This window comes from Ostrinia furnacalis, unplaced genomic scaffold (assembly GCF_004193835.3).
Source record: "Ostrinia furnacalis isolate ACB-3 unplaced genomic scaffold, ASM419383v2 OfSCF3012, whole genome shotgun sequence".
In the NCBI taxonomy this organism is placed as follows: Eukaryota; Metazoa; Arthropoda; class Insecta; order Lepidoptera; family Crambidae; genus Ostrinia; species Ostrinia furnacalis.
The window spans coordinates 938,412-960,665 of NW_021133251.1; the positions used below are offsets into that span (position 1 = coordinate 938,412).

At 39.8% G+C, this 22,254-nt stretch overlaps 4 protein-coding genes across 7 annotated transcripts in view; 1 reads left to right on the plus strand and 3 right to left on the minus strand.

Annotated features, from left to right (window-relative positions):
- Positions 1–396: 396 nt before the first annotated feature.
- Positions 397–9,367, minus strand: Tango4 (transport and golgi organization 4). Its single transcript, XM_028310360.1, has 8 exons — positions 9,106–9,367; positions 8,604–8,731; positions 7,876–8,106; positions 7,449–7,535; positions 7,281–7,366; positions 3,508–3,702; positions 1,911–2,231; positions 397–606 (listed from the first exon to the last, which is right to left on the minus strand). The coding sequence occupies exons 1-8, from the start codon at positions 9,219–9,221 to the stop codon at positions 415–417; spliced, it is 1,356 nt and encodes a 451-aa protein (XP_028166161.1). The 5' UTR covers positions 9,222–9,367; the 3' UTR covers positions 397–414.
- LOC114356968 (uncharacterized) overlaps positions 9,220–22,254 on the plus strand; it is a 69,431-nt gene continuing 56,396 nt past the window's right edge. The window contains exons 1-5 of the mRNA XM_028310369.1: positions 9,220–9,235; positions 9,955–10,020; positions 14,727–14,792; positions 16,054–16,125; positions 16,577–16,642. Coding sequence (XP_028166170.1) covers positions 9,220–9,235; positions 9,955–10,020; positions 14,727–14,792; positions 16,054–16,125; positions 16,577–16,642 — 286 coding nt within the window. The remainder of the gene's footprint in view (positions 9,236–9,954; positions 10,021–14,726; positions 14,793–16,053; positions 16,126–16,576; positions 16,643–22,254) is intronic.
- LOC114356976 (uncharacterized) lies at positions 11,457–20,606 on the minus strand. Of its 3 annotated transcripts, XR_003656267.1 has the most exons (5): positions 20,543–20,606; positions 19,290–19,492; positions 18,742–18,847; positions 17,696–18,641; positions 11,457–11,628 (listed from the first exon to the last, which is right to left on the minus strand). XR_003656267.1 is itself a non-coding variant. In XM_028310379.1 (4 exons), exons 2-4 carry the CDS (start codon positions 19,489–19,491, stop codon positions 18,161–18,163), a joined length of 777 nt encoding a protein of 258 aa, XP_028166180.1. In that variant the 5' UTR covers position 19,492; positions 20,543–20,606; the 3' UTR covers positions 17,603–18,160. The 3 variants fall into 3 exon arrangements, 2 of the variants coding, with proteins under 2 accessions (XP_028166180.1, XP_028166179.1); XM_028310379.1 differs by lacking the exon at positions 11,457–11,628 and having other exon boundaries at positions 17,603–18,629; XM_028310378.1 differs by lacking the exon at positions 11,457–11,628 and having other exon boundaries at positions 17,603–18,641.
- LOC114356975 (uncharacterized) lies at positions 11,536–14,409 on the minus strand. 2 transcript variants are annotated; one of them, XM_028310377.1, is made up of 4 exons: positions 14,318–14,409; positions 13,053–13,255; positions 12,690–12,795; positions 11,536–12,575 (listed from the first exon to the last, which is right to left on the minus strand). In XM_028310377.1, exons 2-4 carry the CDS (start codon positions 13,252–13,254, stop codon positions 12,107–12,109), a joined length of 777 nt encoding a protein of 258 aa, XP_028166178.1. In that variant the 5' UTR covers position 13,255; positions 14,318–14,409; the 3' UTR covers positions 11,536–12,106. The 2 variants fall into 2 exon arrangements, with proteins under 2 accessions (XP_028166178.1, XP_028166177.1); XM_028310376.1 differs by having other exon boundaries at positions 11,536–12,587.

The window sequence follows — 22,254 nt, forward strand, 5'->3', positions numbered from 1 at the left end:
GTAGCGTGGGCAGGCCTCCCACTAGGTGGACCGACGATCTGGTGAAGGTCGCGGGAAGTACCTGGATGCAAGCGGCGCAGGACCGGTCTTTGTGGAAATCCTTGGGGGATGCCTTTGTCCAGCAGTGGACGTCTTTCGGCTGAAACGAACGAACGAACGAACCTATTTTTTAGGGTTATCAAAATGGAGATCACGTCTCGGAGTCGATTACGTTTTAATGCGATCATATTGAGTAATCGTTCTATCTAAATGCCACGTGATTACGGATTTAGGACTGTTTTTCAATAGGACGACTTCTAAACGTCAATGACATTTTGATTGTTTCCAAATACGTGAATTAGACCAGGCCACTGGTAGTCTACCATCTGAAACGTTGACCAAAATAAAACTCAAGACTGGTATAAAATCGTATATTTAGAACTTCCGCCTCTTCAAGATCTCTGGTCGCCAGTTAATGGGGTGCGTCTCTTCCGACGCGGCCTCGTCCTCGCGGTAGATCTTGATGGTCTTGTCTGCCTCCGCCGTGATGAGGCGCGAGCCCGAGCGGTCGAACGACATCGCGAAGATGCCCGCTTCGGAATCCATGGAGCCTGGTTGCACTGCCGACTGCAAACAAAAGTAAAACGATCAAGAATAGTTATTGGGACTATACAGGGTAGAAACGATAATTGATCTCGCTCGATTATTTATAAACTATAAAAGATATCAAAAAACTAGTTACTATCCTGAAAGTGCTTCATGAGCTCTATCAAACGGTATCAGTAATAGGTTGCAGAATAAACTGGATCTATCCAAAAAAATCAATGTTTCCAGCTTCCATACATTTAGTTACAGCCACATATTAAAAAACAAAAACAAAGTATATTATGTAGTATATCCGTTAAGCTAGCACCCATAACACAAGCATATTAATCGCTTACTTGGGGCTAGATAGCGCTGTGTGAAATTGTCCAAAGTTATTTATTTATATTTATTTTATTTGTATTGTTTAGAAATAATCGATTGAAATCACTTATCGTTTCCACCCTTTTCTACCTTTCCCTCTCGTTCCCACCACTGCGATTCCTGTGTATAGATCGTATCATCCACGAAGACGCGCCCCACCATTCTTCCCCCAGTGTTTGAGTGTTGTCAGTACACGCTAAATATCCATAAGTGCACACGCACACTAATAATAATAATAAATAACTTTATTAACACACATTACAAAAAACAATACAACAGATTTTAAAAAGAAAGAGACGAATGCATGTTAATAGGGCGCCCGCTCAGTTTTAGTTGGGACACCTTATAGGATGTCCCGACACTTATTTTTAGCGGGAAGCCCTATTAGCTACTGCGCATCCCTACCGGCGAGCCTGGTGTAAAAGGAAAATAATGTTAATATAAATTTAAATTTAAAACTAAAACTAAATTTAAAACTACAATAATGCCGCTCGGATAGCTCGGATCAAACTCCCCGCACCCCGTGCTTTCCTCGACCAAAAATTGGTGGGGCGCGTCTTCGTGGATGACACGAACTACTTATAGCCAGAATATTATACAGATTGACCGCCAACAATTTAGCAATTGAAGGCCATTTGTCCCAGGCGAAAGTCAAACTGTGATTGGAGCGAGACCGGAATCTGATAACGTCACAGCTTTCTTTTGTAAACAGCAATGTGAAAGATGCATTTTGACAGTTAAAGACGATTATTACCCTACAAAAACAGGAAAGTATAACCTACATATTTGTAAGTAAGAAGACAGACTCCTCCACTAATAAGCATGTAATGCATGAGCCCATGGTCAGTGGGTTATAAAAGCCTTGAAGTGAGAGCCCTACACTAGTTTACTTGTGGTCTATGGTATCACAAAATTTCACATTACATAATTAATTATACATTTCTATTTAGTAAAAAACAACAAACCTGCAACCTCTGGAAGTTATACCCCGTCCGCCAATCCCAGCAGTACATGGTCCCGTTGTCCCCTCCACTGACCAACACACCCTCGGGATTCACAGCCATACAGTTAACGATCGCGTTGTGTCCGGACAAGTTCTGGATGAACTTGCCCTCCGGACACTTCCACTGCTTGATGTTGTCCGGGGAAGCGGACGCGAACGTGTATAACGACGGGTGGATGACCACGGAGCGGACGGATTTCTTATGGTTGGTCAGTGTGCACATGGATTTGCCGGCGGCGAGGTCCCATAGACGGATGGTTGAGTCGTGGGAGCCGGTTATGATCTGGAAATCAGAAAGATATTATGCCACTTTAAGTTTACTTTTAAGTGATAGAAACTTATCATTACTTAAAGCAGGTCTCTCAATTAATTTGTTTGGGCCTGTGCTCTTACAGGTTGATATTTAGTGTCCGCTAAAACCACATAAAGAAAAAAAGGCAGTGTTCTGGAGGCCTTTGTTCAGCAGTGGACGTCAAGACGTCATTCAGCTGAAACGAACAAATGTTCTGGAACAACTATCTATTTGAAATTCTAAACTCCCCAATGACTAGGCAGAATAATCTCTGTCCTTAGCCTTTTTTTTATTATGATCATACTGCTGGAAAAAAGAAAATGACTAAGCAGCATGGTTTTTTGATTCTGACCTTAGCCTTTTTAATGAGCTTGGCTTGTTCGTTTCAGCCAAATGACGTCCACTGCTGGACAAAGGCCTCCCCCAAGGTTTTCCACAATGAACGGTCCTGCGCTGCCCGCATCCAGGCTCTTCCCGCTTGGCTTGGCTTGGCTTGTTACTGCCGGAAAAAAAAACCTGCGGCTAGGCCGCCTGGCACGTAACAGAAGTGACGGTATTCGTGTGGCTTGCCAGGGTGTACAGGTCCTCTAAAGCCATAAAGAAAAAAAAAGTGTTCTGGAACAGCTGCAGATTTGAAATTAGAAACCCACCAGACTAATGCTAGGCTGTATGCTTTCGGATCTTAGCCTTATCATTGATGATCCTGGCCAGTTACTGCTGGAAAAAAAACTCATCGCATTACCTGGGGCTCGGCCGCCTGGCACGCAACAGAGGCCACAGTATTCGTGTGTCCGGCCAGCGTGTGGACATTGGTCTTACTGATACTGGCAGGTCCTCTAAAGCCATAAAGAAAGGGGAAAAAGACAGTTCTGGAACAGCTGCTGATTTAAAATTAGAAACCCACAAGACTAATGACTAGGCTGTATGGTTTCTGATCTTAGCCTTATATGATCCTGTCCACACTGCTGGAAAAAAGAAACAAATAAATACTCCTCTTCATCGCATTACCTGCGGCTCGGCCGACTGGCACGCAACCGAAACGACGGTATTCTATTACTAGGCTGTATGTTTTCTGATCTTAGCCTAAAAAAATGTGATCCTGGCCAGTTACTGCTGAAAAAAAGCTCATCGCATTACCTGCGGCTTGGCCGACTGGCACGCAACCGAAACGACGGTATTCTATTACTAGGCTGTATGTTTTCTGATGTTAGCCTAAAAAAAATGTGATCCTGGCCAGTTACTGCTGGAAAAAAAAACATCCGCTTACCTGTGGCTCGGCCGCCTGGCACGCAACAGAGGCGACAGTATTCGTGTGTCCGGCCAGCGTGTGGACATTGGCCTTACTGCGCATGTCCCAGACGCGCGCCGTTGCGTCCCGTCCCGCCGACACGAGCACGTCGATGCTTGGGTGAAGCGCGAGCGTATACACGGCTGACAGGTGCCCGTGGTAGTGCCGGATCACCTGCGAATATACTCGAGTATTAGAAGAGACGATGGAGGTTGCAGTGAAAGATCGAGGTAAATACTCCTTGCTAATAAAAGTGACACAAGCTCTCGTCAAGCTGCAGATCCTGGCTACACAGCAGTTGCAGCAGTGAGAACGAGAAGTGGGAATAGTTACACACTTGTTGAACACTTGTTTATAGGGACGTTTTTGTTGGAAATTACATTTTAAACTACTGTTCAACGCTTGTAACTTTTTATTAGTAAGAGGGTTTGTTTCTCGCATTGAGTTGAATACTGTGAAAATCTATTATCGGTTGCGTTCTCAGAATTCGTAACATCATTCGTATGTATGTAATAGTGAATATTGTGCATCGAAACAATTGAGGTTTCATCTCTACAAGATCTAGGTCAACAGATTGTTATTTACATTGAATATAATTCTGCGAAAACCAAATCAATATCTGTCTGAATGCGTTCCTGGAATTCGCAAATGCGCGCTGCATGTGAGGAAGAGAAGAACTTGGCCGGATTCGCTAATACCATGGCGCGTGGGAAAGGGACAGCCGCTCAGCCGGGTTCGCAAAAACCGCAGCGCGTGGGAAAGGGACAACCTATTGAGCGGATTCGCAGATGCTATAACGCGGGAGAAAGAGACAACTGCTCAACTGACCTTGTCCTATTTTAGATTTATCTCGTTTCACTAGAATTTAAAACCAATTTTGGTACTAATGCATTTTATTGCGAAACTCGTTTATTAAACAAAGGAAATATGATAGAGTGAATACAGGGTCTTTTTACCCTGCGCCAGAAAGGTTATTTAGTTTACAAGCTTTTATTTAGTTTCATTTGTCCCGCTAAATAATCAAATCTTTCAAGTTCTGAGCTGACATTTTACATGCATGTGTAAATTGCGTGACAATGCAATATTATGATGACATGGAGCTAGTCTGATGATGGAGCTGGAAGGTGACCAATAATATAGGAACTCCACTATAAAACGACACAATCCCATCGAGTTTGGGCTTGTTGGATTTGTATTGACGAGAATTTTAATCCTATAAGGTCACCAGGCTCTGATGATGGAGTTACAAGGTGACCATAGGAACTCCGCAATAAAACGACCCAACCCATCGAGTTTGGGCTTGTTTGATTTGTATTGACGAGAACTTTAATCCTATATGGTCACCAGGCTCTGATGATGGAGTTACAAGGTGACCATAGGAACTCCGCAATAAAACGACACAACCCCATCGAGTAGGGGCTCGTTTTATTCGTATTGATGCCACCTAACATTTTAAGTGCTCAAAACAACACAAAATTTTGTGTGGATTCTACGAATTATTAGGAGCTAGCTACATACCGGTAAAAATATAACATTCCAAAATTATGTGTTATTTATTCAATAAGTTTACAGCAGTCGCTATTTTAATGACATCATATTTACGAATCCAGGCACTTTACAGGTTTTAAAATTAGCCACGCTTACCGCATTGCGTATGTATGTGTCGTGGACCGATCGATTGGCGCATCACGATGTGCCCGGCTGCCTGGGCATATTACGATGTGGCTAATGCAACGATCGGCCCACGACGCAAGTTTAGTTAAAATATATCTTACTAGCTTTCCGCCCGCGACTTCGCTCGCGTGGAATTTTGTCTGTCACAGAAAAATTTCATCACGCGCGTCCCTGTTTCAAAAACCGGGACTCAAACTACCTCTATGCCAAAGGACAATGACCAAAAGTGGTCCAAATGTCCACCACTAATGAGACCTATATTGGCTTATAGTCCGTTAAATAGAGATTAACTTTTAGTATGGGAAGAAAAAAAAATAAGCTGTCAGTAAAAAGTTATGACTGTTTGAAAAATTCTAGTAGTTTACGCCCTAATCTCAGGAATTAGGTCCGATTTGAAAAATTCTTTTTGTTATGGATAGCTCATTTATCAAGGATAGTTTTAGGATAAATAACATCACCCTACAACCAATAGGGGCGGAGCAGTAAAGACAAATGTTGTAAAAATGGGAAATGTTATTCAAACTATTTTCACGCGTACAAAGTCGTAGGCAAAGTAGTATAATATTTAATAAAACTCATCTACAGGGTGTTGATTTCAATACCCGCCATATTTAGGGAGTTGATTAAGTAGCTTATTCTGATCACGAATCAGCAAAAAAACTGACTTCAAAATTTTTTTAAATTATATTTTAAATATCTACGATTTCCATAATCGACCACTACAGTGCAGAATAGTCCCCCAACGCAAACGGCGCGCGGCGCTCACCCGGTGACCCGGGCAAACGCTGCGCCTCCCGTCCCGCGCCCCACTACCCGCGCTCGCCCATGAGTCAGTCAACTATCAGCCACAATCAGCTGTGAGTTCAAAGACGACTACTGGACAGAGCTTAATCCAAATCTACCCTAAAAATGTAATGAGTAAATTAGTTACTTACACCTTATCATGTTACGAGTTTATTTGTTGTTCTAAAAACTAATTAATTAAGTACTCTTTAATTAATAAAAAAACCTTTTACACGAATTTGCTTCCTTCCGCAAAATAATTTTTTTTACAGAACCTACATTATTATTATTTTTTAATTAAACCATGCTTTTATGTGTGTGATAAGCTTGTACCTACTTATCATTCAAAAGTACTGTAAACAGATGACAATAATGCTCTTTCATACAGGTTCGTTATTCCTTACATTTCCAGCTCTCTACCTTAATAACTTTTACGTCTTTACGATAGTAATTATTAAAATAAAACTTAACTTACTTAATACCGCAAACTGAACACCTAGAAATAACACACTGGCAAACTCTTGTTCCTTCACTTTCGATAGGAGATAAGACAAGATTTTGTTTTTAAACTCGATTGATTTCAGTACCTAAACAAAATTTCATATCTTAAAAGAAAATTTCATATCTTTCATTTGGAGCGGTGACTTGTAATTGAATACAATAATACCACCGCCTTGCGCGCGGCACGGACATCGGGCTCGCACGGAATAGGTACTTCCCCATCTTCGTGTTTCGGGCGTCATCGGGCGGCCGGCGCTCAATCGTGGATCATCGATTTTCTCTGTTCATCAGTCCGATTTTGCTATCCACGCAGAGAGGCCGCGCGCACGCTCCGCGAAATCTAGCTCGTATTTAGAATACCTAGTACTCAATCGCTATTTTCTTATTTCTTGCCTTGTAACTTCAACTTTTCTCTTCCTCTCTGCTTGATAACTGTTTTCTAGTACNCATATGCGACATGACATAACATGCGTAGATTAGTCCAAAATGTGCAATAGATAGAATTATATCAAGAAAATTTTTCGGATGAAAAGGTAAAAAACAGACTTTTCATTCAGTCATAACTTTTTACTGACAGCATATTTTTGATTGCGGTTTGTTTATAATGAATCAGTATTTAGTAGACTATTTTGCCACATAGGTCTCGTTAGTGGTGGACATTTGGACCACACTTCATATATTTTTGGTCATTGTCCTTTCATCAAAATCGGTTCAGTGGTTTAGGCGTGAAAGAGAGACAGACAGACAGAGTTACTTTCGCATTTATAATATTAGTATAGATTTTACAATCATACCTTATTATATTCCAAGTCCCAGCATTTAACTTGTCTGTCTTCTCCACAGCTGAAAAGATATGGGTGTCTTGATGATACTTCCAACCCTGCAAAAGAACAAAGCAAATTATTCAGACTATCAGCTTGTTTATTGAATAAAAATCAATTTAAAAAAAGAAATTTACTAACCTCTGACTGTACTGACATGTCCTGTAAGTGACACCTTTAGTTTTCCACTAGCTAAGTCCCAAATTTTTATTACTCTGTCAGCAGCACCTAGAAAAAAGAAATCAAATTATTTCTTTTTATCAAGCAGTCTTGAAGAGAAGGTATTCCATGCAAAGCTAATATTTTGTGCAATACTGAGAAAAAAATCTACTGATTGGTGGACTTTTAACTCTTATTTAAACTGTGTAGTTTATGGAATAGTTAAATTATCTTAAAAATGAAATTTTTTTTGAAAAACTACACTATTGAATAATGCTATTGTTCAATACAGGTAAAAAAAACTAATTTTTCAAAATATCTCAAATCAAAGTTAATTTTTTTCACAATTCCTTTTTCCATTTATTAAAAAGCTATTAAAATTCACTAGCTACCTTTATCCAACACTTACCGGTAGCAAACCACTCGTTCCCCGGTTCAACTGCCACACATCTCACCCATCCTAAATGCCCGGATATGACCCTGAACAGTTTCCAAGGGGCGTGCCACTTGGGCTTGGGCATGGCGGGCGCCTTCCGAGGCAGAGCCGTGAGGGCACCCGCGGGCGGCGCAGGCGATGGTGCTGGGCCAGTATAGGGAAGCATGGCTGACTCTGACCCTAGCGCTGCTGATTCTGCCATCTCTGGAACGGTTGGAATTTAATTTAATAATGTATGTTTTTGGCTGATGAATAGCATTCTAGTGATGGTGAATGATGAAATCATAAAAAAGTCTTCCATTGATTTTTTATGTTTTAGATATTGGATAGTATCTTTAGCATTTCATTGAATTCTGTTTCAATGTGGCAATTTTAAGTGACTTCTTTTTGGTTACAGAATTTAGAGTGTTATTAATTCTATTTGCAATTAGAAAATGAGATATATTGTTATAATCTCATTTGCCAATATTAAATTGAATGATTGTTATTATCAATCACAAAAAACATTAAGGCTGAGTTGCACCACCTTGTTTTAACCGTAACAATAACGATTACCGGTGAATTTTGTATGGAGTTTGACAGATTTTTGATGTTTGTCAAAGTTAAAGTAAGATGGAGCAACTCAGCCTAAGAATAAGACATAGAACAGCGATTGTTAACTTATAAAGCTTCAATCTAGTATGTGAACAAATGTGACATACCTGTCATGTCGTGTGGAGTCTCCGGCCGGCTCATGGCCTCCTGCTGCTTGACAGCTTGTGCCTGCTGCACAGTTGCCAGCACTTGTCCATAACTGTCCCTTGCTTTTACTGTCTTCAGTATCTTTTCTCTGAAACAAGACCCATGATACTTAATTAATGTTTCAATTTGTGTTTAGGCACACCATCAGGGAGTGCTTTGCTATATAAATTAATACCACGTATTAGGAATGCGTTTGTATGGCAAAATACCGTTGTATATTTTAGAATTATTCATATTTTAAAATGATTGACAATCATGAGCAAAACCGACTTCACAATGGGCTAGAAATGAAAAAAATAATTTAGTGTTTATTTAGAAGTAATATGAGTCTAAAATAATTATAATAAACCAACAAAATAGATGTGTCAGAGGTTAGTTTTGACGAGATTTTGTTTAAGCGTCATGAGGAAATATGATGAATTAAGTCACTCGTGAGTGTATTATTACAACACAGATACTTACGCTTTTTCGTCTATAGGCGGTAGAAGTCCCTGGTTAGATAGGAACATGTCGTGAGACCTCTTCAAAGATCTGAACACCAAGGTGTGAACTGAATGCTTGATTACATCGTCCGCCATGGTTTTATACTTTTGTGAACGGTTTTAAATATCAATTAATTATCTACTTACAATCACTAGTATTAAATAGTAAGTATACGTTATTTAATTATCATTATTTTAAATAAATTCAACACAAACACGATAGCCAAGGAGGGTTAGCGTCACATATGTCAATGTCAAAATGACATCGGCCACAGTCTACAAAGAATAGTCGTTCAGAAATCGAAAACTTCAAATAATATCAGTGGTGATAGAGCACCAGTGGGTCTAGACAAAGTACACATTGTAATCTTGAAACCAGTTAAAAATTGGTCAAAAAGATTTTTTTTTGTATGGACTTTGACGGATTCGATTTTCGGTTCGATCAAAAAGTGCATTTTGTCTAGGGGGGCAGGGCAGGCTTATTTTTGTAGGGTTTTATCCAATAGCTGCTATCCAAAGTTCAAGATAATATGTTTATAATTTGCTATATTTTTTTGCCAGATAAAGTAAAAACAAAAAAACGGAGAAATTATGGCCATTTTTGTTCATTAAGAAAGTGGCAACACTGGCAGTATGATCACTTTGTCGTATCGTGTTTGTTTCGAATCGCGGCGGGAGTCAAACTGACACAAGTACCTACGTAAATTGAAGTACCCACAGATCACGTAATAATAGCCTACCCACATTTGAATGAATTGCGAGGGAGAATGAGAGGATTTTTTTAAATTTATGAAAGATGTTTAAATTTTAATAATTGCGTTGTCCATAGATCCCGGCGACGACTGCCAAACTGGACCTGGCTCTGGGAGGCAGAGCAGACTATCTTTTCTACCAGGTGAGTCCAAATGTAATCTGAAATTGACTTCGATACACTGAATCTTGAAAATTATGTTGTATGTAGGTACCTCATCATCACTATGATTTCTGTTGCATGTTTTTATGATTCTAATCTAAACTAAAATACCACATAACTTGACGTGCTGTCGTCTGTAATGTAGATTGATATTACAGTAGGATAAGACTTATGGAATCTGTTGGGGAAGTTTCTTCTATACGATATTGAAAATTAATTATTAATTGCGTTTATAGAAACTGGGGAAGATGAAAGCCTATCTGGATCCAGTCCTATAGGCCTAAGCTGCACCCCGTGATAGGCGATTATCACGCCGTTTTATCGATTTTGCCCATACAAATTGACGTCGATAAAAGTTATCACGGCGCGCATCTTAGGCCTACTGGGCGACACACAGTCTTTTATTTTGCCTTAGANGATGAATAAAATTCTGTTTAGCTTATCAAAAATGATGGGTCGTAAAGGCACTTTTTTTGGGATTTTCGACAAACTAAATATACAGATCGATAGAGAATGAAATTCTGAGTAAAACTGTATAAATAACTCATTTTCGGTATTTTGTCCTTTACGACCTTTGAGCCCAGAGGTATCGATATGGTAGGGTGTAAGCAACTATTAAATTTCAAGGTCAACCGCCCTCTATCTCGAAAACGGTTCACCGTATAAAAAATTTTTTGAACAAAATTTGTAGAGAATTTTGTATTCTACAATATTGATAATAAATACAAATAGCAAAAAACCCATAGGAAATGAGATATTTCCAAAAAAAAGCGCAAAAAAACGATTTTTGTGACCTTTGACCTTAAAATTTAATAGTTGCTTACACCCTACCATATGTAGGTTTTGAGACAACTTTTAGGGTGCCAATATACAAGTATTTGCAGACTTACAGCTGGGTATCTCGAATTCCGAGATTCTTACCTAATTTAAGCTTAAATGACTGGACTAAGATGGACCATGTGTTGGGTGCTAAACATTTTAAGATAGGAGGCCTCTTTTAATATATTGAAAGTTTTATGCGTTGTCCGTAGGTAAACAGGGCGGTCCGCGCAAGCCTGGTCCCCGTGGTAGGCCGGTGAAACCTGTCTACTACAAGTCGATACCAGGTAAGTCCACTTTAATCTTAACCAACTTCTTTGATAAACACTGAATCTGAAAATCATCTCATCAGCCGGTCTTAGTTTCTACTGCAGGAGTAATCTGGCTCCTGTCTAATTTGGCTTTGGCAAATATGGGATTATTAGAGCAATAAGATACGATGTAATGTTACATAATGATTACATTAGGTAGGTAGGTACATCAATTTGTGTCGTTCCTTTCCTCTATGGTTATGTACTTGATTGAATTCAGGAAGAGTCTGTTATAAGGTAGGGTTTGAATAAAACTTGTTAGGTATGTCTAATTTACGTTTTAATTGGTAAAAAAATGGATGCTATTAATCTAACGTGTATGGCACAAACATGCTTGCATTTAGTGTTTTAATTTTTAATTTTTGACTCATTAAGATTTTAAATACATTGTGAGGGTACTTAAGTACGTTTGTGAGAGTAGATAGACATCGAGATCATTGCTTACAAGGTACAACTAAACCTCTTGTCCATTGAGGAAATATTAATTCGGTTCTCACTATCCCAGAAATAACACCATCAACGACAAGAGATTCAAAATAAATTATAGACTAGAAAATATAAATTGCTGACTAGATCAATCTCATTAGCTTACATTGTACATAGCTGCTAAAATAATTTACGTGATATTTACAAAAACTCATTCTTAGTAGCGTTAAGTAATAAGTAATACTGCACAAAATTAAATATTCTCTACCTATAGAACAGACACTGATGCTCAGCTTGAAATGTTCACTATTTCGTCAAATAACACTGTACGCGGAATCTAACCATTGTCCCCATTAAACTTGTGTATTGGTGCTGGATTGGTGCGCTTGTCAAGATACTCTTTAGAAACTGTGTCTTCAGACGAGACGGTCGACGTTTGAGTTCTCGAGCGCCTGCCAATCGTAGTCAATATCTGCGGAGTCGGCGACGGAAAATACCGCGCCAGTCTCGGTTCAGATGGCCGACTTCTCCGGGTTGTTTGCGTCGCTCACCCGGCGGGAATGAGGTGCCCTTCGGAGGGTTCGGGGCTGGAGGTTTAGAGGAGGAAGGTTGGGGCGCTCGATCCTGGTCGGGGACGAGACGAGGGGTCGCCCACGGCGGAGGGTATCCATGCCATTTCGAAAGTACTCCTCTGTTCGGTCGCTGTAGCTTTCAATGAGAGGAGCGGGATCCTCGTATTCGACGTTGAAATGACGCGTGATGGTTAGGTCTTCTGGCGGCCCGAGCTTGTACAGTGGAGGCTCGACGCACTCGTAGTGGTGGTCCTCAGTTTCATCGTGAGGGTAGGTGTCGGCGACGAAGTGGCGGGTGCCCCGCGGCGTTAGAGCCGCCCAGAGCACCCGGGAGTCCAGGGCTGCGCCCCCGTATAGAGCGTTCGAGCCACTGGCCTTGCCAGTTCCGCTTTTGCAGCCACCGCGCGCTCTGTGAACAAAGCTAAGTTTTGTTAATTCTATGTGTTTGCAAAATGGACCCTAAAAAACTGTGATATCAGTAGGATTATTTTCATAGACAAAACAAAAGACAGTGAATACTTACTCTCTGCACTTGAGCAAGAAGAGCGCAAGAAGTGCCGCAATGCAAAGCACGGCGATGCAGCATGTAATCAGCACCAGAAACCATGTGTCATCGTTGCCGGCTGGCTCTGAAATAGGACAATGACAATTTAGGCCCGATTCGACCAAACTTTCATCTGAGAATAACTCCTGGTATAACTGGCACATTGACAGTTTCCTTATAACAAATGTGTCAAAACTGACGATTTATTCTGAGATTAATATTTACTCTTGTTTGGTCGAATCCACCTTTAGTAATACCAAGCTTTTGTTGGCAAAAGCTTGGGAAGTCAGCATAAGAATGGCAAGAAAAGATAGCATCTTTTCTATTATTATTCTAACTTACCGTGTCTAGGCAGCTCATGGTATTCCACTCCCGGGAACAGAGCGTTGTCCTCGTTGTTCTGCAATGGCGGGCATTTAGAAGCCCTGCATGGCGGCGTCAGGTTGGCAGCACTGGCCAGGAACGCGGGTAGCGGCGGCGGCGGCATGTGTAGGATCGAGTCCGGTGGGGGGCCGATCGACAGACATTCTGCCCCGCACGTCATCCTGGTTGAAAGTTGAAGGAAACTTTTACTTTTGAACGAAAACTGAGAATTTAAAAAAAATAGCAGGCTTAAACCCTTCCAAGAAAATCCGAATGGAAATCCCGTCCATCCGGAAACAAGATTTCACGAGATTTACTCTTGTGACGATAATAACGCGCACATTTATTAAAACCATAAAACCATTGTTAAAACCGTGTTCAAAATATTTTTTATCTCTTCTTTTCAATTTTCTTAAACAGTTACGTTACTTCGAAATCAAGGGATGATTTATTTGTTTCTTTGACTTATATTGAATGCTAGCGAAAATAATTTCACAAAAGTTAAAAATCTCTACATTAAATCAGTTCACTGGATTGTAAAAAAAACCAGCTCTAACAAATCGTGTTATTTTACTTTTTAGTTTAGCTCCAAGATAATGTGTACTGTGTACTAGGCATTTTGCCTATTTTGAACTCTACTGCTTTTTCTATTCGTCTTTGTTTGTATTTGTGCTAACACATAACATTATTATGCTTAGGATGTGGGTTGTATTATTTTTTTGAATTGATAACACACTCTCTTACAGCATACACGTAACACAGTAAATGTAGGTAGAGCAATGTGGGTACACACACAAATTAGGTACCTACCCACTGTCACCCAAGTCACGGTAATAAAGTGAAGAGCAATAAAAGTAAACACAACATTATCGTGCTTTATTGTATGGGATCATGGTATTCGATTAATTAGTATTTTAATCCCAGCCCAATAATTATTTTCTTTCTTTGTTTTCATTTTTAATAACTAATTAGGCGGCCATAACACAAGGGTAAGTAAACATTTTACATTTATCATTTTTATCTGGACTGTTTCTGAAGATATGTAACGTGTTTGATGGTTTTTTTGAGGGTGTTGAATATTAAACTTAATAAAATTTTCATGTGTAACAAAGAGTTAATACTGAATTATTAACTTAGGTCAGAAATACGATCCTTGTTAGTACATAATCATATCATCACTAAGAAGCACTATTAAAATCACACAACAGACAACAAAAGGTCACAATAAGTATAAAAAAACTCACTTTAGCAGGTTATTTACGAATAATCACACAAAATGGTTGCACTTTACACCAGTCTCGAGTTACACTTGTTCGAAGTTTGGTCCAGAGATGCGGGGCGCAGGCGCGATAACGTACCACGAGTAACGCAAACACGGTCACTCCTTCAACCATTTGCGAAANCGACAGAGCATCGTCGCCAGACTCGCCAGGCAACCAGGTGCGCACATTACCTACCTTATCATCAGCTCATTTAGTTTTCACTGCAGGAGGACGAGTCGATAATTACTGGTGGAAAATCGGAGATTTCGCCTGAATTTTGCTTAGGTATCGTTCTATTATGGACCCTGTTGGACGCTGCAAATATAAAATATAAGTGAAGAGGCTTCTTTTAACCCATTGAAAGTATATTAATTGATTGCGTTGTCCGTAGATCCCAAGGCTGATCTAAGCCAACCTGGGCCCAGCTCTGGGAAGCAGAGTATCTCTTGGCAACCAGGTGAGCCCATGCGCAAAATTGATAGAAACAGATGGTGTAAACACGATATTCAATATCACACGATAACATGAACATTGATCACATAATCTGAAGTAGGTATATTATTGAAAGTTATAATCAAATTAAGGGTTAATTACTTACCTTGTCCGTAGATCCCAAAGATGATCTAAGCCAACCTGGAACCAGCTCGGGGACGCAAAGTATCTCCTGGCAACCAGGTGAGCCCAAACCCAATAACTAACTAATAATGGCGCAGTTACAGGCGCGAACTTGATCGAATCGAATGAGATGGTGTAAACACGTAATTCAATATCACACGATTGACATAAACATTGAACACTAAATCTCGAAATATAATAATAAAAGTTATTAATTATTCCGTTGTCCGTAGATCCCGAGGATGATTTAAACCAACCTGGACCCAGCACTGGGAAGCAGAGTATCTCCTGGCAACCAGGTGAGCCCAATATAAATCCAATAAGTAACTAACTATAATGGCGCAGTTATAGTATGCGCGAACTTGATCGAATCAGATGGTAATAAGTAACATAGACATTTATGATTATTTATTAGTTGCCTTGTCCGTAGATCCCAAGAATGATCTAAGCCAACCTGGACCCAGCACTGGGAAGCAGAGTATCTCCTGGCAACCAGGTGAGTCCAAACCAGTACTTATATTATTCTGTACCCAGACCCAATAACTAACTTAGTAATAATGGCGCAGTAACTTAATTAATTAAAGTAATAATTGAAAGTTATTTATTTATTAATTACGTTGTCAGTAGATCTCAAAGACGATGCTAGCCAACCAGGAACCAGCTCTGGGAAGCAGAACGGCGTCACCAAGAAGCCAGGTGAGCCCAAACCCAATAACTAAACTATAACATGAACATTGAAAACCGAATCTCAAAATGTACCTACCCGATCATCAGGTAATTTACGCCCGTATTCACAAACGATGCTTGCATAAGTGAAGCAGCAAACCGGACGCACAGCGTTAAATAGAGCTCTGTGATTGTTCTGTGCGTCCACGCGCACTGTGAGACCTCGCGGTAATGTTTGTGAATACGGGCGTTAGTCTCCACTAAATGAGGATGTCTCTCTTTTTTATTTACTTCTGGCAAATGGGGGATTTTACCTATAATGCGGAATTCATCTACCGTCCTATTACGGGCCTTGTTGGATGCTGAAAAAATTGAATAGTAGAAGGCTTATTCTAAGTAATTTAAAGTTATTTATTAATTAATTACGTTGTCCGTAGCTCCCAAGGTCGATGCTAGCAAGCCAGGACCCAGCCATCGGCGGCAGAGCAGCATCATCGCCTGGCAACCAGGTGAGCACCAACGAAATGAGGGCTATCGTTTTTATACTTAACAGTTGGCACCCCTGGCGATTGACAGGACCTTACTCTACAGTGGCGCCATCTTGATGAGTGCAAATGCGATAGTCCTCCTACCACTTTAGCGCTCACCAGTTGGTGCCACTGTCTTCGCTACTAGCAAGTGACAGGACCTTACTCTACAGTGGCGCTAACTGGTGAGCGCTAAAACGATAGCCCTCATTATAGCTAACTTCTTGGTAACACTGAATCTCGAAATAATATACTTCATCTGCAGGTATTAGTCGCCATTGCAGGAGCATCAACTTATTGCAAATGGGGGCTGAAAATATAAAATTAGGACAGGAGGCTGCTTTAGAGATATTGATCGTTATTTAATTAATTAATCTTTCTTTCTTTCTTTAGAGATATTGAAATTTAATTAAATTAATTGCGTTGTCCGTAGGTCCCAGAGGCGATGCGATTCAAGCTGGACCCAGCCGCGGGGAAAGCAGCGTCTCTAAACAGCCAGGTGAGCCCAGATGTAATCAAAATATACCTTACATTGGAATTTATTGTCAAATTCAATCCACCACGCTTCTATTGACATTTTTATCCTATCACTTCAGCCTACTTGAAAAGGATTTTCAGGTATGGTAGGGAATTGGGAGTAGGTATATAGGTACTATCCGTTTGTCGTAGTTTTAAGTACGTATCTGTTGTATTTGAATCGAGGGAGACTGTATCAATAATTGCTTCTATAAATGTAGAGGTGCGCCGCAGGACCGGTCTTTGTGGAAAACCTTGGGGGAGGCCTTTGTCCAGCAGTGGAAGTCTTTCGGCTGGAACGAACTTACGAATGTAGAGTTTATTGGTTGATGTTAAAACTAAGGTATAAAAATATAGATGGACCATGTGTTGGGTGCTAAAAATTTTAAGATAGGAGGCCACTTTTAATATATTGAAAGTTATATGCGTTGTCCGTAGGTAAACGGGGCGATCCGCGCAAGTCTGGACCCCGTGGTAGGCCGGTGAAACCTGTCTACTACAAATCGATACCAGGTAAGTCCACTTTAATCTTAACCAACTTCTTTGATAAACACTGAATCTGAAAATCAACTCATCAGCCGGTCTTAGTTTCTACTGCAGGAGCACGATCCTGTCTAATTTGGTTTTGGCAAATATGGGATTATTAGAGCAATAGGATACGATGTAATTTTAATTATCATAATGATTACATTAGGTAAGTAGGTACATCTTTATTTTTATGGCAATTTGTTTGTGTCATTCCTTTCCCCTTTGGTTATTTAAGTATGTACTTGATAGAATTCAGGAAGAGTTGTAAGGTAGGGTTAGGATAGCTATAGCTTAGCTTATAATTATGAATAAAACTTGTTAGGTATGTCTAATTTACGTTTAATTTGGTAAAAAAATGGATGCTATTAATCTAACGTGTATGGCACAAACATGCTTGCATTGTGTTTTAATTTGATTCATAAGATTTAAAATACACTGTGAGGGTACTTAAGTACGTTTGTGAGAGTAGATAGACATCGAGATCATTGATTACAAGGTACAACTAAACCTCTTGCCCATTGAGGGTTCTTACTATCCCAGAAATAGCACCATCAACGACAAGAGATTCAAAATAAATTATAGACTAGAAAATATAAATTGCTGACTAGATCAATTGCATTAGCTTACATTGTACATAGCTGCTAAAATAATTTACGTGATATTTACAAAAACTCATTCTTAGTAGCGTTAAGTAATAAGTAATACTGCAAAAAATTAAATATTCTCTACCTATAGAACAGACACTGATGCTCAGCTTGAAATGTTCACTATTTCGTCAAATAACACTGTACGCGGAATCTAACCATTGTCCCCATTAAACTTGTGTATTGGTGCTGGATTGGTGCGCTTGTCAAGATACTCTTTAGAAGCGGTGTCTTCAGACGAGACGGTCGACGTTTGAGTTCTCGAGCGCCTGCCAATCGTAGTCAATATCTGCGGAGTCGGCGACGGAAAATACCGCGCCAGTCTCGGTTCAGATGGCCGACTTCTCGGGGTTGTTTGCATCGCTCACCCGGCGGGAATGTGGTGCCCTTCGGAGGGTTCGGGGCTGGAGATTTAGGGGAGGAAGGTTAGGGCGCTCGATCCTGGTCGGAGAGGACACGAGGGGTCGCCCACGGCGGAGGGTATCCATGCCATTTCGAAAGTACTCCTCTGTTCGGTCGCTGTAGCTTTCGATGAGAGGAGCCGGGTCCTCGTATTCGACGTTGAAGTGACGCGTGATGGTGAGGTCTTCTGGAGGCCCGAGCTTGTACAGCGGAGGCTCGACGCACTCGTAGTGGTGGTCCTCGGTCTCATCGTGAGGGTAGGTGTCGGCGACGAAGTGGCGAGTACCCCGTGGTGTTAGAGCCGCCCAGAGCACCCGAGAATCTAGGGCTGCGCCCCCGTATAGAGCGTTCGAGCCACTGGCCTTGCCAGTTCCGCTTTTGCAGCCGCCGCGCGCTCTGTGAACAAAGCTAAGTTCTGTTAATTCTATGTGTTTGCAAAATTGAACCTAAATTTTTAATATCAGTAGGATTATTGTCATAGACAAAACAAAAGACAGTGGATACTTACTCTCTGCACTTGAGCAAGAAGAGCGCAAGTAGTGCCGCAATGCAAAGCACGGCGATGCAGCATGTGATCAGGACTAAGAACCACGTGTCATCGTTGCCGGCTGGCTCTGAAATAGGACAATGACAACTTAGGCCCGATTCGACCAAACTTTTATCCGAGAATAACTCCTGGTATAACTGGCACATTGACAGTTTCAGTATGGGAAATATGTCAAAACTGTGTGCCTACCATGAGTTTACGTTAGGTGTGCTCGCTAGCGACTGCGTAAAAAAATGACATTTAAATGTATGACATATTGTGCAGCGCCCTATCGGCTACTTTCAAGAAATAAAATCTTCATAGAATTTTTTGACGTATTCGCTAGCGAGCTCACCTAACGTAAACTCATGGTAGGCACACTGACGATTTATTCTTAGATTGATTTTTACTCTTGTTTGGTCGAATCCACCCTTAGTAATACAAACTAGCATTTGTTGTCAAAAGCTTGGGAAGTCAGCATAAGAATGGCAAGAAAAGATAGCATCTTTTCTATTATTATTCTAACTTACCGTGTCTAGGCAGCTCATGGTATTCCACTCCCGGGAACAGAGCGTTGTCCTCGTTGTTCTGCAATGGCGGGCACTTAGAAGCCCTGCATGGTGGGGTCAGGTTGGCAGCACTGGCCAGGAACGCGGGTAGCGGCGGCGGCGGCATGTGCAGAATCGAATCTGGCGGGGGACCGATCGACAGACATTCTGCCCCGCACGTCATCCTAGTTGAAAGTTGAAGGAAACTTTTACTTTTGAACGAAAAATGTAAATTAAAAAAAATAGCAGGCTTAAACCCTTCCAAGAAAATTCGTCCATTAACACTTTGTATTACCACTTTTCGGAAACAAGATTTTCGGAACGAAAATTTTATTCCTGTGACGATAATAACGCGCAAACCGTGTACAGTTCAAAACATTTTATTTTATCTCATCTTTTAATTTTTCTTAAATTACCTACCTAGTTATTCCTACTTTGAAATCAAGGGATGATTTGTTACTTTGACCTAATTAATGCTAGCTTTAATACATCAAAGCCTCTACATTTAATCACTTCACTGGATTGTAAAAGACAACTTGTCACAAAATTTTGTTTACTTTTATGAATAAATTGTTCTTTTAATAGTTTGGCACCAAAATAAACTAGGCATTTTGCCTATTTTGAACTCTACTACTTTTTCTATTCGCCTTTGTTTGTATTTGCTCGAACACATGATATTATGGTATGGGTGTGGGTGTCCTTAGTTTATTTTGAAAATGCTTTTATAATTAAATATAACAGTGCTCTCTTACAGCATACACGACACAGTAAAAGTAGGTAGAGCAATGTGGGTACACACACAATTTATAGTGCTGCTGTATAAAATTAGGTACCCACTCACTGTCGCTCAAGTCACGGTAATAAAGTGAAGAGCAATAAAAGTAAACACAATTTATTAACGTGCTTCATTGCATGGGAGCATGGTATTCGATTATTTTAATCCCAGCCCAACAATTATTTTCTTTCTTTGTTTTCATTTTAATAACTACCTAATTAGGCGGCCATAACACAAGGTAGGTAAACATTTTACATGATAATTTTTATCTGGGCTGTTTCTGAAGATATGTAACGTGTTTGATGGTTCTTTTGAGGGTGTTGAATATAGTTAATACTGAATTATTAACTTAGGTCAGAAATACGATCCTTGTTAGTACATAATCATATCATCACTAAGTAGCACTATTAAAATCACACAACAGACAACAAAAGGTCACAATAAGTATTAAAAAACTCACTTTAGCAGGTTATTTACGAATAATCACACAAAATGGTTGCACTTTACACCAGTTTCGAGTTACACTTGTTCGAAGTTTGGTCCAGAGATGCGGGGCGCAGGCGCGAAAACGTACCACGAGTAACGCAAACACGGTCACTCCTTCAACCATTTGTGAAAAGCATTATCCATTGCTTAGTAGCTAAAGATTTGGAGTCTTAGAGCTTCATATACCACGCGATGGTTGAACGACAATGCAAAACATCGCAAAACGTTAGTCTCTTCCCGGAACATGGTACAAGGGCAGTTATTGATTCGCGCAGGCGCGGGAACGGATTTCGCGCTCCTTGTATTAAGGGCTCGGATTAATTTCAACGTGAGGGTTAGCTCTGTATATCCGTCTCTTTCCCACACATAGAGCGATTTAAAAAATGAAGAGCACCAAATGATGCTCCGTAGAGAATTTATATTATACACAAGGTTAGAATTTCGTAAATTATATTGTACGACGTGAGTTTATTAAACGCATATTAGAGACGGAGCTTTTCATTAATTTTGTGCGGGTGGTAATATTATGATTAAATACGACAGCCTTACTACATGACATTCATAAATTGGATTTACTGGGCTAATTATGAACATGTAGAAATTGTTAGGTACTTATTTGTGTTTTTAACAATATGTTTAGTTATTGATAATACGTACTTAATCAGTATCTACTATTATACATGTACCTTCTTATGAAAGAATTCTTATAAACATTAGCATTAATTTCTATTAGTAAATTCGTTTTGTTAGACATGTTTCTTGTAATAGAAATCTAGTCAGAAATATTTTTAAACGATGAAATTTTAACGTAAAACGCATACTTTACTGCTCTACGTGCTGGATTACTCAAAGTATCAATTTAAAAATAAATATTAACAAAATACTTCGTATAAATATTTCATGCTATGCTAATTGTACTATTAAACTAAATTAGGCTTGTAATACGTGGGACTTATAATATTAATCCATGACTCTTTGTATCGCGTGCTCATATTAAATTTTACCCCACGCAAGATTAGAATCCGCAGCTCGTCGACTTTGTAGTCCGGAGCGTTAACCACTGATCCACACGATGATCTATTTTAATTCATCATCATCATCATTATCATTATTTCAGCCATAGGACGTCCACTGCTGAACAAAGGCCTCCCCCATTGCTTTCCATGTTGATCGATTGATCGCTTATTTTAAATGAATCACAGCTAATTTAATAAAACAAAGCGATGCCAAAACGAAAACATTAATTTGTTAACTAAACGATGTTTGTTTAGAAAAGTTATTTTCAACTTAGTCTTCCATAACAGGGGCGATTAAAATAAAGTTTAAGATAAACAGATTTATCTTTACCGCAATATTTAACGTGTTTTCAATTACGCAATACCTTTTAAGGAAAGTTAAGATAATAATCTTCCGACTGAAGTTTCACCTAGGGGTTGTTTAAAATAAGTATCTTATTTTGAAAGGATCGATATCAAAATGGGACACACAATTCGAAATATATTGTTTTTCCCAATAGATAGACTTTCCAAATTTTATCAACCTTATTGTTGGGTAATCAATTTTATTCGTGGTTTCGTAGTCTACGGTCCAAATGAGCCACGATAGACGCTTATGGCGGTTCATACGGTATGAACCAATAGTAAACTAATCTTTCTAATGTTAGAATTTCCGATGTTAACAGTAAGT

What these genes read in the sequence shown, in the direction of transcription:
- LOC114356976 (XM_028310378.1), bottom strand. Translation starts at nt 19,491, where the DNA reads ATGACGTGCGGGGCAGAATGTCTGTCGATCGGTCCCCCGCCAGATTCG. An exon ending in CCATGAGCTGCCTAGACACG is followed by an intron (nt 18,848 to 19,289) that starts GTAAGTTAGAAT and finishes GTCCTATTTCAG; the next exon opens with AGCCAGCCGGCAACGATGAC. An exon ending in TTCTTGCTCAAGTGCAGAGA is followed by an intron (nt 18,642 to 18,741) that starts GTAAGTATCCAC and finishes AACAGAACTTAG; the next exon opens with CTTTGTTCACAGAGCGCGCG.
- LOC114356975 (XM_028310376.1), bottom strand. Translation starts at nt 13,254, where the DNA reads ATGACGTGCGGGGCAGAATGTCTGTCGATCGGCCCCCCACCGGACTCG. An exon ending in CCATGAGCTGCCTAGACACG is followed by an intron (nt 12,796 to 13,052) that starts GTAAGTTAGAAT and finishes GTCCTATTTCAG; the next exon opens with AGCCAGCCGGCAACGATGAC. An exon ending in TTCTTGCTCAAGTGCAGAGA is followed by an intron (nt 12,588 to 12,689) that starts GTAAGTATTCAC and finishes AACAAAACTTAG; the next exon opens with CTTTGTTCACAGAGCGCGCG.
- Tango4 (XM_028310360.1), bottom strand. Translation starts at nt 9,221, where the DNA reads ATGGCGGACGATGTAATCAAGCATTCAGTTCACACCTTGGTGTTCAGA. An exon ending in GACTCCACACGACATGACAG is followed by an intron (nt 8,107 to 8,603) that starts GTATGTCACATT and finishes CAACCGTTCCAG; the next exon opens with AGATGGCAGAATCAGCAGCG. An exon ending in ACATGTCAGTACAGTCAGAG is followed by an intron (nt 7,367 to 7,448) that starts GTTAGTAAATTT and finishes GTTCTTTTGCAG; the next exon opens with GGTTGGAAGTATCATCAAGA.